The sequence below is a fragment of the Perca flavescens genome, chromosome 13 (genome assembly GCF_004354835.1).
Source record: "Perca flavescens isolate YP-PL-M2 chromosome 13, PFLA_1.0, whole genome shotgun sequence".
Taxonomy (NCBI): Eukaryota; Metazoa; Chordata; class Actinopteri; order Perciformes; family Percidae; genus Perca; species Perca flavescens.
The window spans coordinates 9426090-9447257 of NC_041343.1; the positions used below are offsets into that span (position 1 = coordinate 9426090).

Here is a 21168-nt window from a genome sequence, read left to right on the forward strand (position 1 = left end):
AGGACTTCAACAGTACACAGGCAACACTGTAGAGTGCAGCTGGATTTGATGCTACTTCCGCTCAGGAATGTTTGTGAATGCAGCCCTTAGGTATTGGTGGTGGTGTGGGATATTTACATGCTGGTTGTAGAGGGCCAGTATGGGCTGTGGTCCAGGTCCAGCCCCAGTCTATTCCTGCCCCTTATAATGTAATGCAGCAGAAGCAATCACACTCACTCCATCTGTCAGCCACATGGAAAACATGACCACATCACAAGGGCACAGACGTGGAAGAGCTGATAAAACTATATGCACCAACAAAGGCCATCATAAACTCAATGAGGCTTAGAGAACTACAAAATAAGATATCATGGCGTGGCGTGATGTGATGATGTAGCCCTACCATGTGTAATCTCACAGAGGTATCTGAGAGGACATTATTTGGGTTATAGTGGGTAAAAATATTTGCCAACAGCCACAAATGAGCAGAAATCATCAAGCATCTCATATGTCTGATAAAAGCCAGTCCTTTACTTTGACTCTGCCGGGGTCAGGGGTCTAAATGTGGACCAGGTTTGTGATTTCTGTGGATCCGCCACCCCACCCAGGAGTTTAATCGTGCATACAGAGGCAACTGCTAACGTTCAATTAGTGTCATTCTCTGAAGTTTTGGAATTCTCCAGAAAGTAATCATGATCTTTCCTGATTACAGTGTTGACAAAGTCTTAGTCAGAAAGTTACAGGTTGGGCCACTTCTTTTCTGCAGTATTGCCCACCAAATATTTTGGTAATGAAGGTCAAAGAGTGTAATTGTGCAGAGTGAATGCATTCATTTGATGAGGAGAGTACAAATATATACTATATATAAATATTAGTTGAATATCCTTGCCCTAGGAATGAGTGGCTTTCGACTGAATTGTGCTTGAAACCAACTGAGCTGATGTGTAGTGAGTGCCATAAGGCTGCCATGAGTGCGCTTTCAGTGTCTATGATAAAGCGCTATATACATTTAATTAATTATTATTATTATCACTTGTTGTGAAAATACAAGCTGCTTGTCATGGGGACTTTATATAGTATAAAAATAAATAGATAGATAGAGAAATTATAATACTATGAAACACTCACTTTGAATTTTATGTGCGCACATTATAGCACAACTCTAAAGTACTAAAGCTGTAGCTATCACAACATTTGACATAACACTACGTGACATGGCTGAGTACCACACACGCACGCACGCACACACACGCACACACACACAGACACACACACACACACATTACAGGGATTCTTGTTTAGGTTAGTTTTCGTGAGAGGACATTTATACAACCACGCCTATTTTATTATATACCTCGACGGTGGAGGAGGGGCAGAATCTAGGGGAGGGGTATCTGATCATGTCAAGTGGCAGTAAAATAAGTAAAGAAGTATGGCAGTGTGACCTTCAAAATAAAACCACAAGGCGTATCTAAAGCACGTGTTACTCAACATTACTACTATTTTGAAAGTCATAAGCGGAAGCGCTATTCGTTGCTCGACTATTGAGATTGGTTGGACTCATCGATAACTGAGGTGGAAAAAAACAGGAAAACAGTGTTTATAAGTGAAATTTGTTTTGTAAGCGTCGAGTTGGTTTGTATACATTTTTTTTTCTGTAGGTAAAATGGGGAACTGCCACACCGTTGGACCGAACGAGGCCCTTGTGGTTTCAGGTACGTTAGCGCTTTTTGGACGATGCGTAGCTAGTTAAGGTTACTAACGCTTAAGTTAGCTCCTTGGGGACCTTCCTGGATCGTCGCAAGGCTCGATGAATTGCTAAATGCTTAACCCTGTAAAACAATGAAAACACTAGATGAACCTGTAATCAACCAATATGTAGTCAGTAGCGTTGTGTCACAAACTAACAATACGTATACTGCGAGCCAAAATCCGTTAACCATTCGATGTACTGTAATGTTGGCGGTCGATAGGTCCACACACCATCCCAGAAAGGGAAAAAAAGCATGTGCCCTTAAATCTGAAGTGTTTATGTATCTGGGAAAATCTGTCGTATTTTTGGCTTCGTGATATCCACCATATTGTACTAACGTTTATGCGTTTCTCCTCAGAAATATTTATTGTCTCATAATACATCCACCTGTTTTCTTTGCTTAATCTTTTAGCTAAATTGTATTAAGTCTTCGCCGTAAGGCGTGTTCAAGTGTTCTCTCTAGCTAACGTTCCATCTGAGGGTTAGTAAATTAGATTGGTTGTGGTTCCGCACCTTATTTTTTGTTTCTAAGTGCAACGTTTTGTTTTGTTATGATAAATCAGCATTTATTGGACTAGCTGCTGAGCTAATGAGGATATGTTATTATGCATATTTTACTTGAACAGTGTTGTTGGTGGTGGTAGGATATGGTGGTTCTCTGACGCAGAAGAAATAGAGCCACAAATAATTAAATCACAGGGAAAGAGCTTCTGGATCCGCACACCATCAGCTGATGTTTCTCAGACCTAAAAAAACAAACGTTTTTCAATCTCAGGGTCAAAATTTAAAGAGCGTGTCAGTCACCACATAGAGGAACGGACGGAAGTGAGTGGGCGTGAGTTGCACATCCTGATTCCAAGACAGATTAATTCCAGATATGTCTAAAGAAGAAATGACTCTGTTTTTGAAAGAGGTTGAGCGCCAAAGCACATTGGCCTACTTTTTTTGACCAAAAGCAAAACCTGACACAACGCCTCCTTATCTGCATGTTATGAGTAAAGGCGTTCATTAATTAAGAATAAAACCCTGCATCAATGAAACTTAAATTGATGACAGGATTTTTTTATTTACTTTTTAGCTTGTTTTGCTTGTGTTTCTCATTCATTCACATGAAGCCCCTCCTCCCTTCGCGGTGGAGTGAATCAGGAATCTCAGCTATGCTGGTGGAAGGCTGGAACCACTGGGGTTATGGTGTGGAGCTCCAAGCATTTCTATAGGTCCTCTCCACCTGTTACCACTTTAGTTGGCGATGGGTTTTAAATAGTAAAAGCCTGTCTCGCCCACATTCCTTCATTAAATCCGCATTTCTAATCTTTATGAATTAGCCTAGATTATGTTGCGACAGAGCACGTCCAAAAATGTATTTTCATAGACATTCTACCTCTGGTTTAAAGTTTCATGAACGCAAAAATGAAAAGGAAATATTGAAGATACGAGTTGATAATTTTGAAAAGCCAGTACCATTTTCTCTAAGCACTACAGGTTACATTTTCTCAGCTATTGAATTGTTTGAGGCAAGAGAACAAGGGAAATGCGGCAATATAAAGAGTCACGAGACCGACTATAGCTCCGTATGTTGTCATTATTGACTCAAGTTGAGAGTATTGCTCAGTTTACCCAAGTAGCCTGTGTCCTTTTCCTGCGCCGCACAATGTAATGCTACAGTTTCCTGTGGGATGTTGTTCAGTCACACCAGGAAAGTACATTATTTGTATAATGGAAAAAAAAATATATGAAACGCAATAGGCCACTGTCTCAGAGTGAGATTTCTCCTTATAGACTTGACATTTCATAATATAACATTCTTTTAATAGTTACCCTGTTGATGATGTTAAAAGACATCATCAGCAGTGTGTGTGAGATGCGGGTCAATATGCCCTGCTGTAATGTTTGGTTGTTGGTGGGGGGGTGTATGTGTCAGTAAAGATAGTCCACCCCCCCCTCCCCCCCCGTCTGTCAGTTAACATGTGACAGCTGGGAATGTTAGGTTGGTGTTATGGAAACCCAGATAATAACAGACTGAGGCCATTGACTGGGACTAATATGTGTTACTCCACACTTATCTTGCATCTGCAAATGTCTCACATTCCCTGACAAACTATTGTTCCTATACATGCTACAGGGCTGTGTTGAAAGGATGATGGCACATGACATCAAATTAAAAGATTAGAAGTGTTACCGGATAGCGGAGAGGAAGTGCATGCACCTAGTGTTACTTGAGCAAATGTTGTGGGTGCTGTGGTTGGAAGACAGAGTAGTGCTTGCTTTTATGACTTTCTGAACAACACATGATCCTCTTCCTAAGAAAGCACTTGAATATGAAAATGGGGTCACTCTCTGATAGATCTTTCTCAAATCTCTAAAATCAACAACATGCTCTCTAAAAAGCGGCATATAAACACTGGCGCCCCCCCCTGGGGTGTGTACTTTCACCTTTTCTGTAGTCTTTGTATACAAATGACTGTAACTCAGACTGTAACTCTGTCAACATGTACACTATACTCATCAGACAATGAATCAGCCTACAGAAAAGAGGTACTATCTGGTGGACTGGTGTCATCCCCATAATCTCAAACTGAACCTCTCTAAAAAGAGAGCTGGTGGTGGACTTTCGAACAGAGAGGCTCTCCCGCCACTAGACATAGAGAGATAGAAAGTAGAGATGGAAAAGAGTGAATAACTTTTTTTTAAACAAGTTTTTAGGTACAACAATCTCCTCCACTCTGAAATGAGATGACAACCTGCTCTGAATCATTTAAAAAAAAAAAAAAAAAAAAAAAAAAAACATCAGAGACTTTTCTTACGCCAACTCAAAATGTTTGGAGTTTCTGCAATTTTACAGAGCCGCTACATAGAGAGCACACTGACTTTTTCTATATCTGTGGTTTGGAAACTCCACAGAGAAAGCAGATGTACAAAGTTGCACGCACTGGCTCAAGAATCATTAATTGTGAACTCCCTTCTATGTCAGAGATGTATGTAAACCGCATCCAGCGAAAGGGACTGAAAATCCTCCAAGAGCCCACACACCCTGCTAACCTCTCACTGCTGACTCCTCTCAGGGAAAAGACTAAAATCTATTAAACACTACAACAGCACCTCACGGACACAATGCACTGACACCTCTTGACTGCACTGATGTGTAGGGTGCTCTTGTGCGTGCATGCGTGTGTGTGAGTCCTGCTATGAATGCTTAGTTTATTTGTGATGAGCACAATGCACCAAATTCCAAGTATTGCAATAAAGTCTTGAATCATGTGTGAATGTGTTAAATAAATTGAACACAGAATATTATCACATTCCACAAAAGTAGTCCATTAAGGTGTTATTTTTTTAATTATTATTGTTAATTAGTGATGTTAAATCTGCAATAACTGAGTTTTATGGCCACTAGCTAGCAGCGGAAACACGTTGTGAACACAGCATTGACATATATCACTTTTAAGTTTTGAATTAAATTGATTTCTGGCTTGTTGCATTTGGGCTGGTCAAATGGCTTTTTTTCGACTGTTATATACTGATGCTGCTGCAATTTGTTTCTGTGTTGATTATAACTGTGTGATGTCCATTTCATCTGTGTTGCTAAGGTGGTTGCTGTGGCTCTGATCAGAAGACGTATATTGTGGGAGGCTGGGCTTGGGCCTGGTGGCTCATCTCTGACATCCAGAGGTAAGAGCTTTCTCTCTCTGGCTCTGGCTCCAAACCAAAGAAAATGTTCAAATGTCCTTTAGAGCCATTCAGTCTTAAGGTGCTGGAACACCAAGGAGATTTGTATTTTTTTGTGGTGTGTCCAGCGGCGTCGAGCTCCGCCAATTTAACATGTTAACTCTGTCTATTCAACATGTTGAATCGGCGTTGCCGATGTCGGTGGGAGGGATCACTCTGTTTAACTTAAAGTACAATTCCGGCGCAAAAGGAACCTAGGGGTTAATAACACACGTGTACCGAGTCGACCTTTCTCTGGGATATGTTTTCATGGTAATCGAATGTGTATGTAGCTTGAAACAAGCTAGCGCGAACCGCTGATTAGCTTAACGCTAGGCATTCGGGGCACTGGTAGAGTAAAAATAAATCGCTATTTCTACACCACTAACAAGGCTCGAAATAGCACCACACTTCCACGGTAGCATAATGAGGGTCCTTACATGTAAACCGAAGCATTGAGAACTTTGTAAGTGTACAGACAGTTTATTAAAAAGATAGTTTTTAACGACATTACCTTCGGGTATACAGGCAATCCCCATCTTGGGAAGACAGTCACGATCAGTCGAACGATGAACGCCGTGCCTGAGCTGTGTTACTGGTTGCGCGACGTTCATGGTTCGGCTGACTGGTCCGTTTTCCCAAGATGGCGATTTAGTGCACGAGAAGTGAAACATTAGTGAGGAAAGCAAGCAAACGACTCAAGTCAAGAGGGCACACAAAATAAGGCGGCTGTAGTCCTTGCGGTGTGATCAAGTGCAACTTTTTGGCCAAGACACAGGCGACGTGAGGAGACGCCACAGTCGGCCTTCGCGCCACTAGTTATTTGCCGTCTGCTTGGTGCGTCAAAACCTTTTTGAATGGCACAGTGTGCTCACAGACTTAGACAGTCAGGAAGCTTTTAAGAACACAGTATTTCTGCAACATGTTCACAGGTCTAAACAATGCTGTCTGTCCACATAGTAGAAGTCATGCCTAAAGAATGAACAGGCTCTTCCACATAACACGTAAGGTAAACTGGGCCTGAAGTACAATATGCAGAAATATGTCAAAAATATTCTTTTATATCACTGTAAAATCTCACAGTTGTGGCACTGGGATCAGAGTCCCTGATTTAATGCCAATGAAGTAGCTTTTGTTTGCAATGAAACTACAGTCAGGGCTGTCATGTGGCCAGCTTTTGGTGAGACTTTTTTTTTTTTTTTTTTTTTTTTTTTTTCTCTGAGTGATCACGACTTAAGACTGAATAGCCGCCCCCCCAATCTAGCTGTTCCATCTGTAAAAGTAATTCTGATGGACATGAACTAACGTGTGATACCATTCCTTGTTTTTTGGAGCTCCTGGGTTTAGTTTAGATGGATTATCTTTGGGGTTTACGTGCCTCTTTGTTTCTACTTTGCTAACCTGCTTTGCTTTGTCTGTTGTCTATCTTACCCTGTCTAAGCCCTGATGTGTATCCTTCCAGTTACCCATTTCCCATTAAGTGCTGCTCTTTGTCTTTAGTTGCTGGGAGACTTAATGGTAGACCTCGACAATAACATAAAGTTGATGCATGGCTGGATTCATAAATCCCCATTTAGAGACCGGCTGTCCCAGGATTCCTTTCTCGCCTATTTTTATTGTGTATTTTGGTCATGTGCAGTTTGGGCAACATTTCAGATGCTTTCTTGGATGATTAAAAACAGGAGAGAGTAGTGGCCCCTTCATCTAAAAGCCCTGTGTGTGTATAAGGACATCAATATAAGAACAGGTGGGGGGAGAGCTTCCCGCTCATGATGCAGTAATCATGTTAACCTCCAGGCCTGTGACTCATTGATCCAATTCTTCTGGAAAGAAGTGGCAGGCGGAGCTGTCTTCTCTTCTATCCGTTGCTGCAGCCTCTCATGTCTTTGACTCAGAAAACAGTGAATTTAAGTCAGTATTTATTGTAAAAGAACAGCTATGACTGTTGTTTTTTTTCCAGCTCTGAAACATAATCCCACTTAAAGTGCTCATATTATGCTTTTTGGCTTTCCCCCTTTCCTTTATTGTGTTATATATATATATATATATATATATATATATATATATATATATATATATATATATATATATATATATACTCAGCAAAAAAAGAAACATCCTCTCACTTTCAACTGCTTTTATTTTCAGCCAACTTAACAAACTTTGTATGAACATAAAAAAAAATCAACTACTAAGAAATAAACTGAACAATATTACACAGACATGTGACTAACAGAAATGGAAAAATGTGTCCCTGAACAAAGGATGGTCAAACTCAAAAGTCACGGTCAGTATCTGGTGTGGCGCCCCAGCTGCATTAAGTACTGCAGTGCATCTTCTCCTCGTGGACTGCACCAGGTTTGCCAGTTCTTGTTGTGAGATGTTACCCCACTCTTCTACCAAGGCACCTGCAAGATCCTGGACATTTCTAGGGGGCATGGTTCTTGCCCTTACCCTCCGATCCAACAGGTCCCACACATGCTCAATGGGATTGAGATCCGGGCTCTTCGCTGGCCATGGCGGAACACTAACTTTCCTGTCTTGCATTATCACGCTGGAGGGTCATGTCAGGATGAGCCTGCAGGAAAGGTACCACATGAGGGAGGAGGATGTCTTCCCTGTAACTTTAGACTTTGACCATCCTTTGTTCAGGGACACATTTTTCCATTTCTGTTGGTCACGTGTCTGTGTAATATTGTTCAGTTTATTTCTTAGTAGTTGAATTTTTTTATGTTCATACAAAGTTTTACTCATGTTAAGTTTTGTGAAAATAAAAGCAGTTGAAAGTGAGAGGACGTTTATTTTTTTGCTGAGTTTATATCTTTTTTTGTGCACGTTATAGGTTTACAACGTGTAAAAGCCCAAAGTCCATCCCAAAGGGACTTATCATCTCCAACAGAAAACCCTGTTCACAAACTGCTCCAAACAGCTCTATTGTAGTCCAGCCTTTTACCTCCCCTGTAAAGCGACGTTGAGCCTAAGAAAAGCGCTATATAAATTCAATTTATTATTATTTACTTCAGAGACGAACATGCGTCACTTTGTAACACACGTTATAATGCTCGCCTAGCTGCTAGCGTGGCACTCCCTCATACTCTGCTTCTGATTAGCTAGTAGTCCTCACCTAGGTACTGAGCATGTGTGACTCCCAACAAAGATGGAACAGAAGTGAGATGTCTCACTCTGTAGCTAAAACAGAGAGCTCAACACACAGGGTGAAAAAGGGAGCTGCAGCAATGTGCAGTACAACAAAAATATGGTGTGTTTTTTTTTTTTTTTTTTTTTTTAAATTAAACCACATAAACTTATTCTGGTGCAACCTGAGCATAATATGAGCACTTTAAACAGTCCAACCAGTATTGAAGTGGAGGATAACGATTGTTTTTGAGGACATTCTTGCGCAATCTCAATACAAAATGTAATCTTGGAGAGGCGCTTGGCTCAAGAATCCTTTCAACACTGACTTGAGTTTCCATCTATGGAGCTTGCTCTCCCCCCCCCCCAGTTTATTGAAACCTTTATTGACAGGCGGAGACAAGACAAGCTGTGTTGTAGTTGTGTGACGATCCTGGATAGGTACGAGGTGTCAGCAGCACCGCGTCATACATGAAACGGCCTTCAGCGCTAAAACTGGCAAAGCAGGAGGTCCTGTCTTTCACCCCCTCCCTCTTCCCTCTTTCCCTTGACCATGGTAACTGACATTCCTAACAGCTGTTGTCCAACTTACTGTTTTGCCTCTGCTATTCCCGCCTGCCTGCCTGCCTGCCTGCCTGCGTAGAATGTCTCTGGAGGTTATGACCATCCTCTGTCGGTGTGAGAATATCGAAACTTCGGAGGGTGTTCCCCTGGATGTGACAGGGGTGGCTCAGGTAATGCATTTCACAAGACCAACAACAAAACAAACAACCAGTGGCTGGTGCTCGCGACCAAAGGAAGACTCAGGAAAATGGTTCAACTAACGAGCTAACGTTGTCCGTTTGTTTGCTTTCCTCATCTTCATGGCTTTTTTTTCTTCTGCAGTGGAGGGGAGACAGTCAGCTGTCACAAACTTGGGCTTCGCCAATAAAGCGGAACTCGGAGTCACTTTTGGCAACGGGGTCAATAAATGAAGGCTATCGAAATGGCTAAAAATAGGATTTGAGGAACCCAATGTTTAAATACAAATGCATTTGAAAACAATTACGGCAAAAATCAAAATCCTACAAAGTTTGAATTGCGGATAGCATTTCATTTTGCCCCGTTGTTAGTGATCTGGAGTCCTTGGGTGAATGGTTTCACTTTGTCCTGTGTTTTTTCCTTGTGTTCTGGCCCCTCCCTTCATTTGCTTTCCCTCCGAACATGTATATTTTTTATTTTATATTTTTCCACATTCTTCAACAGGATAACGCTTGAGATTATGACCCTGCAGCCCAAGTGTGATGATGTAGAGACAGCGGAGGGTGTAGCTATTACTGTCACTGGGGTGGCTCAGGTAAATCACCACACTTTTCTGGGAATGCCAGTTCAGACTCTACTAACCCACACACACACACACACACCCTCCCCCCTCCTGCTTTTCTTTGGCTTCACCCCATAATAACAGCAGAGGTGGTATGTCAAACAGAGGGCTGAAATTAAGATGCACACACCTGTACTTTTGCTTAGGACACATTAAGGCTACATCCACACGGCTCCGTTTTCATTTTGAACCAGTATTTTAAAACAAAAACGATCTCCGTTCTCACAAGCATTTTACTACTGTCTAGAATGAATCTCCGTAAATACTAACAAGCCTGAAAACGCATAATCATAGACCACTCATGTACACTGGGCACGCACGGGCCAGTGAGACTTATAATGCAGCCGGACACAGGGAAGTCATGCAAGCATTATAAAATGCAGAATTTAACCGCTCATCTGCTGCCAGCGCCGACAACAAGGTCAGAAACGCCTTCGTTGTCCATGTCGAATTAACCACCGGTAATCAAGGCTGATGTCGTTTGTTTTCTTCCGGAGAAGGGTCACATGATGGGGGCGTGACCAATCAGGGAAGGTCACGTCTTGACTGATAACACCCAATCAGGGAGCGTTCGTGGGCGTCTACATCGTCTTTTCCAAAGGTCTCCGTTTCTGCCCCTTCCCGGCTACAAAGCAACCCCGCTATTTCAAACTAAAACGAGATCAGCAGCGTTTTCAAATGTCTCCGTTTTAGGGACTCTGAAAGCTCGATGGTGTTTTAAGCCCCCAACGTCTCCTTCCAGGCAGCGATGCAACCGTTGACTTCAACGCACCTTACTTTAACCTTAACCCATACCTAACCATAACCATTGCCTAATCCTAGTGCCTTCCAGGCAGCGCTGCCTGGAAGGAGACGTTGGGGGCTTAAAACACGATAAACACTCTGAATAGTCTGGACTAGGGGCGTAAATGTCGTTTTAAAATGGAAACGTAGTTGTGTGGGAGTAGCTTAAGTTAGATGTACATACAGTAATGTTAGGTCAGATTGTAGTCAATCTCAGTGTTTGTTTTTTTTCTCCATTGTGTCTGCTATTAAGTTGTTTGATCCTGTTCAGTGCCAACTATAACTAATTTTTTTTTTTTTTGGGTTGACGACTTTAAGTTGTTAAAGAGAAAATCCACCTTTAAAATAAAACTCCCTAAACATCTACTCTGTGCTTACACCTTAAAAGTTAGCAGCATCAAGGTGTGTGTGTGTGTGTGTGTGTGTGTGTGTGTGTGTGTGTGTGTGTGTGACGCTGTTGTGCAGTAACACACAGAGCAAAGCCATCTCCACTGCAAACATTCGGCTCTCTGCTGTTGTCACTCTCCATCACAGTGAATGACACAAGGTAAACACTGTGATTGCATGGGAATGGTCTCCTAATTCATTCAGTAATGAGACAAAGCAAACCTTTCTTTAGCCGCTCACTATATCCGGGTGAATGAAAGAAAGTAAACACTATACTGTGGGGAATATAATCAAGCATGATATGGCCTGATCCTGTGCAACACATCTATCTAGTGTTGCAGTGGTTCTATTAATCCCAAAGTTGCTGAAGTACAAAATCTACACTGTAATTATGTGAGGCAGGACTGTCCCTTATAAATCCAGTCTAAGTGTCTTTGAGCAACAAACTGTATCCCTACCTCCCTACCCTTAATAAAAAGGGACATTTTTTTTTATGGTGGATTTTCTCTTAATAGAACCTGTTACCATATACCACTATTTTCTGCATTTCTGTTTTCAAACGATATTCTGCTCATATTCATTTCCCCTTTTTTTGTCGGCATGCCGGTATTACTTTTTGGGTTTGAAAGAAGATGGCTCATTATCAGTTCTGTATTTTGACCGCAGTCATGCCAGTGCTCCTCTCCTCTGTGTTTCTGCTACATGCATGCTGACAATGAGCCCACTGTGTGGAGCTGAACAGCCCCTCTCGCTCACACAGTTCACTTCACAGAGAGGCTCATCATGCCACTGTTTTGATTGGTCCAGCCTAAACCCAAGCCATTGTGGACCATGTGTCCCATGACAACAGCAGTAGTGTTTCCTTGTTAAATTAAAGAGACCCATATAGAGGTAGGCCCCCCAGCAGAAATAATGTAAAGGAAACCAGAGCAGAATGTTAATCTGGGGTATTGTTTTATTAATGTCAGGTGGCTATCAATCACGCTCTTCCATTTCAGTCACAGTTTGCCACGCAACATTCAGTTGAGAGTATTTTTTTGTCTACTTTGACAGCCTACTGGTCAGTTATCAGTAAAACGACATCAATTGACGGGTCCAACAAATCCATCACCTTTTTTCTAAAAAAAAATAAATAAAGAAATCTTGGAAGTTTAGACGCCAGTTGATCACATTTCCTGTACTTGTGCTTTTCAGTTTTGTGTCACGAGGGAGCTGTGGGTTTGGAGGAGGCAGGAGGAAGTCCTGAGGGGAATGCGGGGGTTGGAGTAGTAGGTCAGGAGTCAAGTGGTAGAGACTACCATTGCACACTTTATTCCAGTGTCAGCCGCGGCACGGCTCCCCCTGCTGTCTGTCTGAGCTGGCCTGAGTGTGGTTGTGTGGCTGGCTTGCAGCCTTTTCTGTTTTCAGACGGGTTTCCTTGGAATGACTTCCATCTCCCCTGACTTTGTGTTGCCCTCATTCCCGGTTATGAGTGCATGTCGCAAAACACAAAACCGTGTGCGGACCTCTCGCCTAAGGACCCAGCTCACTCTCTCTTTTCTTACAGCTCCCGTGGAGTACAATATCACCCAAACCCTTTATGATTTCCTGACTGTATAAGTGACCTCTCTTACTATGGATGACTGTCCTTGTGTTTATGTTGTAAAACTCAGGTCAATGCCATTGATTGTCGTTTTGTTTAATTTTATTATAAATGATCCCACTGATGATTCCCCCCTCAGCTGTAAATTATCCCGTTTATTGTTTTTTATTTTTTTTTTACCTTGTAACAGGAGCATACAGTTGATTGCTGGCACTGCATTACCATGAAGCTACTTTAGATTTTGGGATTTTCTTCCGTGTTATTATCACGTGAAGTAGAACTTCATTAACGGGGGATATATCCTTGTGTATCATGAAGTTTTGTAGTGGAATTTTCATTATAAGTACGTGCTTTGCTTGTCATCATATGCTCAAAGGGAACAGGTTTGAAGTCAAATTGTCTGCATCTTCTGCTATTGATCACAGATGTAAAGCATATAATGGCAGATTTTTGACCATAGTTTGACGTGAAGGCCATGGGTCAGTCTGCCCTTCTAAAGTCCAGGCACACATACAGTGTGACTACGGTCACTATGTTATGATAAATGATGCTCCGTACATGCATAGCTAGTATGGTGTATTGAAATATAACAACGAAGAAGCATTTGGAATTTTGCACATGTAGTTTTGGCTTTTGAGAAACGTAAACTTAAAAACTTGAACATGAACCGTTAATTTATCATGAATATAGAATGTGCTTGATGTCAGTATTGGTCAAATGTTCCAAACCGTTGTGTAATCAGGCTTACAATTACACTGATCAGCTCTGAGTGTATGCAGCCTTGCATCCCCCAGGCTGTTGATGTTGTGTTTATAGTCCTATTTTTCTGTATTACTAAGAATTGAAGCAGTTCGTCACTACACAGACAAATCAATAGCAATGATGCAGGACCATAAGTTTGATGTATCCAAAAGAATTGCATTGCAGACCTTGCAAGTATTTTCTTGAATTCAATTTTTTTTGTGTTCATTTCCCATTGTAAATGTTATGCTTTGGTTTTAGATTTGTTTTCTATGCATTCCTGATGGTGTAAATGTGACAACAGTGATGCGTGGCAACTGAAAAGAGAGAAAAATGATTGTCGGATGATGCCACAAAAGCTAGTGTGTGTCATGTTTTCATGGTTGCCCCACCCACCTGTGTGCCTGTGTTTGTATTTGTTCCCGTGTTTGTGGATGTGTGTTCAGCTGACGATCTTTGTCCACATTGGCACCAGGTGAAGGTGATGACCGAGAATGAACTGCTGGGTTACGCCTGCGAGCAGTTCCTGGGGAAGTCAGTCGTGGAGATCAAGAGTGTCATCCTGCAGACCCTTGAGGGTCACCTGCGCGCCATCCTTGGTGGGTGGTCTCTCCAAACTGCATTGTCACCGTTTCTTTATAGTATTTCCAACCAGTGTGTACAGTCCATGTAGTTTGTCTTATATTCTAGGAGAGAAGGGGAGTGTTTAGGGGAGACATAATGATAGAAACATCTTTGAATCAAAACGCGTAGCGAGATAAGCCACCAGTGAAAGACATAAACCCAACATGACCATTCTTTGCTACCAGAAGATTGTAAATGGCTGTAATTATCATGATTCTGGTTTCTTCCAAATGTAGATACATTTTATGGCTATTTTTATTATTATTTCACGATGTTGAAGTCTGTTTTGCTCAGTATGAGATAAGAACCTCCCAATGATTTGGACTGAGTCACAATGTGAGGTAGTTTTACCGGACATGTTTTTTGTGCATTAAAATGTGCCAGCTCAGTTGCTGACTCGGCTCACCCCAGTTTAATTTCCATGCTGGTTTGACTTAAACACACAACGTGTGTCAGCAGGTGTGTGATATTATAGAGCAGCTATCCGCATGCACAACAGCACAATGATCAAACAAGAACGAGTGAAAGGTCCGTTTGATCAAAGTGAGCAGAATGAGACCGACTGACGCTAAAGACTGAATATATTGAACAAAATGGCAGGTGCTGCTTCTGTTTTATTTAAATAAAATGCTGTTGCAAACAGAATGATTACCTTCCTCTGTGTCAGAGGAGCAGGTGTAGAGGGTAACCATGAGGATGTATATTTCTGATAATGTCACAGATAATCTTCCATTGTGTCTCTTGACATGTTGCCCATCTTTGTCAGTGTGTCCGACTCTAGTTAAATAACGTCCGTAGAAGTTACAGTGTGAAAGGGAAGGCAGTAACCAGCGCTACCATCCTTTCAGGCACCCTAACCGTTGAGCAGATTTACCAAGACCGAGACCGATTTGCCACTCTGGTGCGAGAGGTGGCATCACCTGACGTCGGCCGCATGGGCATCGAGATCCTCAGCTTCACCATCAAGGTGTGAGACATCAAGTTGATTTCATTCTGCACTCATCTTTTAAACATCAGTTTTCTAAATTTGAAATTAGAATAATTTAATTACTTAGTTACTTAGTGCTGGGCAATATATTGATATATGAGGCTAGATATCGTCTTAAATTTGGAATATCGTAATATCCTGATATGACACAAGTGTTGTCTCTTCCTGGTTTTAAAGGCTAAATTACAGTAGAGTGATGTCATTTTCTGAACACACCAGACTGTTCTAGCTGTTCTATTATTTGCCTTTACCCACGTAGTTATTATATCAACATAACTGATGATTATTTATCAGAAATCTCATTGTGTAAAGATTTTGTGAAAGCAACAATTGTCAAGCCTACAATATCGCCACATTGTCAACAACGAGGTATTTGGTAAAAATATCGGGATATTTGATTTTCTCCATATTGCCCAGCTCTGCTTGACATACCTTTTTTATATTTATGTATCCCTCTGACAGGATGTATATGATAAAGTGGAGTACCTGAGCTCACTGGGCAAAACGCAGACCGCTGCAGTACAGAGGGATGCAGACATCGGAGTGGCAGAGGCAGAGAGAGACGCTGGCATCAGGGTAAGAGGAGCTTCAAGAGGAAATTAAAACTTCAAAAGAGCAACTGAAAAAAAGCATCAGTTCTCTTGATTGTCAATAGCTGTCACCTTAGGAAACCAACAAACTGCTCCTAATCCATCCCCCCTCGTCGTCTTTTACAGGAAGCGGAGTGTAAGAGAGAAATGATGGATGTTAAGTTCTTGTCTGACACAAAAATGGCTGACTCCAAACGAGAGCTGGAAATGCAGAAAGCTTCCTTTAATCAGGAAGTGAACACAAAGGTATTCCGTTTGTATGGTTTAGATTGCATTTTGAGCAGAATATTGTCAACGGTGGAAGATGAGAGTGAAGTATTTACTTTAAAAACTACCCGCCTCTATAGAAAGCAGAGGCTCAGCTGGCGTACGAGCTGCAGGCGGCCAAAGAGCAGCAGAAGATCTGCCTGGAGGAGATCGAGATCGAGGTGGTGCAGAGGAAGAAGCAGATCACTATTGAGGAGAAGGAGATCGACCGCACTGAGAAGGAGCTGGTGGCCACCGTGAAGAGGCCTGCCGAGGCCGAAGCCTACAGGATGCAGCAGCTGGCTGAGGGCCAGAAGTGAGTGGCTCCCACGCACATCCCCCTTCAGTGCAGAGTGCAAACATTCTCTCATCACCATTTCAGTCTTAATGTCTCCACGCTGAGGGCTCATTTCACTCAATGTTCATTCATTCATTCTGGTGTCACTGTCCTTTTATTTTAAGTTGTCTACATTTATATCACCACAATTCCTGAAACGGCAACTATGCAGCAACAACCAATACTGGATATAATGTTACTTAACATCCCCTGTGTCATAATTCAAGATGTTTACTCGTATAGAGACCCTGTTTGGTTTGAATGATGCACTAAAATGGAAATGAGTCCCATAAAGCTACATGTGTACGTACGTGCATGTGTGTAGGAGCTCAGCCCAGACGCAGGACCCAGACAGGGGAGAGGCTGCAGTGTGATGATGCATACTACAGTCTTAGCCCCAGGGCCCGTTTAATACCGCATTTCGGTACCCATCCCTAAATAAAATTCAAACTTTTCCTTACTCATTGCATTTCAGTCTTTTGCAATGTGTTCATCGTTATCCCTGTAACATTATGGCCACAATTAGGCCTATTGACAATACACGTCCAGCCATATACTAGGTTTTGGCCTAGTCTTGTTTTAAGTTAATAATGTTGTATGATGCTGTTAAAGTTTATTCACATCAGTACAATAAACACAGTAGTAACACCGAGCTAAACTCCATTTTAAATTTACAATCTGCTTTTACCTGGAAATCGAGCATAAATAATCAAAAATTATTTGTAGAACAGTACATGACTGATTGCTAATGACAGTAAACACTAAACAGTCCTTTTGATGCTTCTCTAACCCAACCCCAGGATAAAGACGGTGCTGACGGCGCAGGCGGCGGCCGACAAAATCCGCCTGATCGGTGAGGCAGAGGCCTCGTCCATTAAAGCGGTGGGGAAGGCCGAGGCTGAGAAGATGAGGCTGAAAGCTGAGGCCTACCAGCAGTACGGCGAGGCTGCCAAGACAGCTCTGGTCCTGGAGGCTCTGCCCTTGGTCTGTGCTATTCATTCATACAACACTGTTTTATATATATATATATATATATATATATATATATATATATATATATATATATATATATATATATATATATGTATGTATATGTATATATCACCATTTCTAGCCACTGGGGGACCATAGGCAGGCTGGGGGAACGCATTTTAATGTTAAAAAACCTCAAAGTGAAATTTTCATGCCATGGGACCTTTTTAAAGCAAACACTAGTCAGGGACAGATGATTTTGGTGCCAGTATTTTAGTCACATCTTTGTAAGGAGAACAAAGAGACAAAACTCCCAAGAAGTGGCCAATAGAATATTTCAATAGATCAAAGAGAGCGAGAGAGAGAGAGGTCTTCAGGAAAGAATCGACGCTGAGCTTCCTATGGAATATGTTCACGTCAATAAACCTGTCCGGTAAAGACGGTACGGGGCGTGTTTTTTATCAGCGAACTAACAAACCAGTGCTCCCTTGTGTTTGATCAGATTGCCAGTAAGGTGGCTGCACCCCTGTCCAGGACCGGAGAGATCGTCATGCTGAGTGGAGACGGCAGCCGCGTGTCTGGAGAGGTGAACCGTCTATTAGCTGAACTCCCTGTGTCCGTCAACGCCCTCACCGGGGTGGATCTGACTAAGGTGAGAGTGGCACCGTTCTCCACAGGAGCTCATATTTTTCATCACGCACACACTGTAAGCTTGCATGCTTGGCTCATGATTGTGTTTGAACTTCATGAACCCCAAAAAAATAGAACACAAAGCAGCTCATAATACTGTTGTTGATCCATGTATCTGCTAGAAATGAGATTTTACGGTGGAATGAAACATTACGTGAGATGACCAGAGGGCATTTAATTGGGCACAAACACCCACCGACGCTCCAAGATTCTCCATCTTGCCCGGCTGTAGTTCCATGCTGTTAGTTTGTTAATCATTCACGTCTTCGGGGATTTTTCTAACAAAATAGCAATGCAGAGCAGTTTGGGAGCAGCCTGGGAAGCCACATGGAGAATTTTGCCACCCACACATGAACAAGGTTTAATATTTCTGACTAAAAACTGAAAGTCTTATTGTGTAAATAGAAAACGGTTTGCCAACACGGTCACCTATAACAATATCAATGTATTTCTATGTAGTTTGTTCAGCTGCCCTCCAGTGCCTAAACATCTCAATGAATGCTTTAGGAGCTTTAAGAGGAAGCAGGAACAATGTATTGTAATTAGCTAGTTTTTTTAATTTTCTTTTGTAAAACCATTTTTTTTTCTTCATGACACTCACGCATAAGTGGCCATAATTTGATTTATATATTCTCCCAAAATGTCTTGTCTTGTCACAATGGGCATTGAAGGTGTTATCCAACGGTTTGGCTGCTATGTCAAATTGGCTTAATATTTCATATTTGCATATTTCATTCCAAAGTGGAATATTGCTGTGATGGAGAAATCTGATCTATAGCTGTAGTTTCTGAATGTGTGACCGTACTGTAAGCTAGGCCCTTACATGTATTACTCTCTGTTAAAACCAGCTAACGCTTCTGCCCTCTGATCCCACAGATCCCTCTGTTCCAGAAGATGGTCAGCCCACAGTGCCAAGCAACTGTCTGATGAACCAGGCCAGAGACTCTAAATCCTTCAACATTTATCTGCCTCAAGCATGAAAAGAGTTTTTTTCAGCCTCTGGCCCCTTATGCAACTGCCTTTGACCAGAAACACTTGACACCAAACAAGAGTTTTTTTTTTAATATTTTTAAGAGGTTTTTAATTTTCTAAGGGAAAAAACAAGCTGGGGCCTTACTTCTAAAGGACCATACTATATCTTCTGTTGGATTTAGTTTTAGACACATTGATCCTTATCACACTGCACTAGTTAGCCAGGATTATATGCTGCCATCCTGTCCAGTCCTATAAATCAGTCAGAGTTGGTCCACTTTGAATCTGGTGGTGTTAAAATGTATTGTAGAAGGAAAAACACCTTAGTCTTCAATAGCTGGAGCTGGAAAGAGTCCAAAAAAACTAAGGCCAAATCTGAATATTGTTCTCTGCTCCAGAGCTGTTAAAGTGTCTGCCTCAAATTTGGGGTGCACCACTTCCCTGTCAGGTGTTCTGGCCTTTATTCCCCTTGGGGGGAGAGTGTCCAGCCTCTTCCTCTTCATCCTCCAACAGAGCCCAGTTAGTGAAGTAACTTGCAGTAGACTGAGCCCGGTGTGAAATGGGCAGCTTTTATTTCCTCGTTGCTTTTAAAACTCTTTATTATTATTTTTTTTACAGATGAATTAACTCTTAACTCAGAGAACATTTTTATGGATTACCGAACTGAAGGCTGACCAGATCTTAACCCACTGTGATTGTAAAAGTTACACTATATTACAATATCAGTAATATTTGAATCACTTGTATGATAATTCTTACCTCGCGGTATACTGTCATGTTGCCTGTCTTCTCGTTCTGATGTGCAGTGCCTGTTTACCACTCAAGTGCCCAAACCTTAGGACGGTTGTTTTGGCTTTAGTTGGATTTATGTATAGAGTATATCACTGTGTTTATAGATGGATGATTTTTTTAGTATTGTTCCCTGTTCTCATAACATCTGCTTATACTAACAACGGTGTTTACGCTTCACTTTTGTCGCGCGCACAGGCAGATATAAAACGCTAAGCAAACGCATAACATAAAGCCATACTCGGAGGAGATTAGCCTTAAAAGATACCCTGAATATTTCTTTATTACTCGAGTAGCAGTCAGTGTCTGAGCTTTGATTCATTTTGGTTCCTCCTCCTGAGATGAACTGTTATAGTCCTCCTCATACGCAGATGTGGTTACGTGTTTCTGGGATATCGTTTTGTTAACGTTCACTTTTGCCGACTGTATACACATTTTGTAAATCAGCCCTTTTTTTTTGAGTCAGCCCTCACCTCTGCGGGTTGGAAGTTGCCACTGTGTTGCTTATCTGCCCACACCCAATCTGTGATGACAAAGCAAGTTTAGTGTTCCAATCAGTCGGCCCGTGCTTCATTAAGTTGGAAGATAAGAACGTGATCACGTTGTAAACACTGAGCGTGGTGTTTGTGTGAGGGCTCCTAAGTTTGGTAAATGTAATGTTGAGCTGTTGGACCAATGACTTTTTCTGCTGCAGCATGTAAATCAAAGAGAAGGATACACTCTTCTTTTGCCTTCTTTTTTTCTTATTTGTTGCTCTTGTTGATTTAGGTTAATCTAATTGATACGTGTTAACTGTTACAATCGTTTAAGCGTTGAAAGCCAGATGACAAATGATCATAGTGATGGTTTCTGTTGCATCATCACTTGTGGCAAGAAGACCCAGTGTTGAAACAAGTTTCAACCTGCAGATGGCAGTATCAACACATAGATCCAACCCATGTTGAGTTAGTGAATGAGCCACATCATCCAACCAAGTCACATCATGAAATATCATTAACCACTTTACAGAATATGTGAACTTAAAGGTGCAGTAGGTAAGACTTGTAAAACTAACCTTCTGTCATATTTGCTGAAACTGACCCTATTTTTCAGTAGAACTACATGAAGCAGGTAATAAAAAAAAAAAAAAAAAAAAAAAAAAAAAAGATCCGGCTCCTCTGGCACCACCCACAGCTTGTAGTGCGATTTGCAAAAATCCACGCTCCCTGTTCAAATGCACCAATCGGGGTGGGGGGGTGTGTCTAACTATGTGTCAATCACTGCTCATGCACACACATTCATTCTCCCTTGTGGGAGGAGGGGCTTAGGAGACCGTTTGGGGCTTTAGCGGAAAGGGGGGGGAGGGACTGAGAAGTTGTCTATGTTTTTGGGCTAAGTCCTGGATCTTCACAATCCTACCTACAGCACCTTTTAAATGTTTTAGTTTTATTTTGCCACTGACTGTTACAAAGTTATCCTAGTCACACCATTTTCTTTATTTTCTGTGAATAAACACAAGGCTTGAGGCTTGAGTCTGAGCAAATGTCATCTTG

General features: G+C 41.7%; 1 protein-coding gene across 2 annotated transcripts; it reads left to right on the forward strand.

Annotated features, from left to right (window-relative positions):
* The first annotated feature begins 1457 nt into the window (after window positions 1–1457).
* On the forward strand, window positions 1458–20624 carry LOC114566546 (flotillin-2a). 2 transcript variants are annotated; one of them, XM_028595087.1, is made up of 12 exons: window positions 1458–1554; window positions 1641–1694; window positions 5320–5401; window positions 9818–9908; window positions 13904–14027; window positions 14901–15019; window positions 15503–15616; window positions 15757–15876; window positions 15978–16192; window positions 17014–17197; window positions 17688–17837; window positions 18752–20624. In XM_028595087.1, the coding sequence occupies exons 2-12, from the start codon at window positions 1646–1648 to the stop codon at window positions 18800–18802; spliced, it is 1299 nt and encodes a 432-aa protein (XP_028450888.1). In that variant the 5' UTR covers window positions 1458–1554; window positions 1641–1645; the 3' UTR covers window positions 18803–20624. The 2 variants fall into 2 exon arrangements, with proteins under 2 accessions (XP_028450888.1, XP_028450889.1); XM_028595088.1 differs by lacking the exons at window positions 1458–1554; window positions 1641–1694; window positions 5320–5401 and adding an exon at window positions 9228–9306.
* The last annotated feature ends 544 nt before the right edge of the window (window positions 20625–21168 follow it).

Bases quoted from the DNA above. Each gene is read 5' to 3' on its own strand.
- LOC114566546 (XM_028595087.1), top strand. From the start codon at position 1,646: ATGGGGAACTGCCACACCGTTGGACCGAACGAGGCCCTTGTGGTTTCA. The intron at 15,020-15,502 runs GTGTGAGACATC...TCCCTCTGACAG, and splicing joins TCCTCAGCTTCACCATCAAG to GATGTATATGATAAAGTGGA. The intron at 15,877-15,977 runs GTATTCCGTTTG...CCGCCTCTATAG, and splicing joins ATCAGGAAGTGAACACAAAG to AAAGCAGAGGCTCAGCTGGC.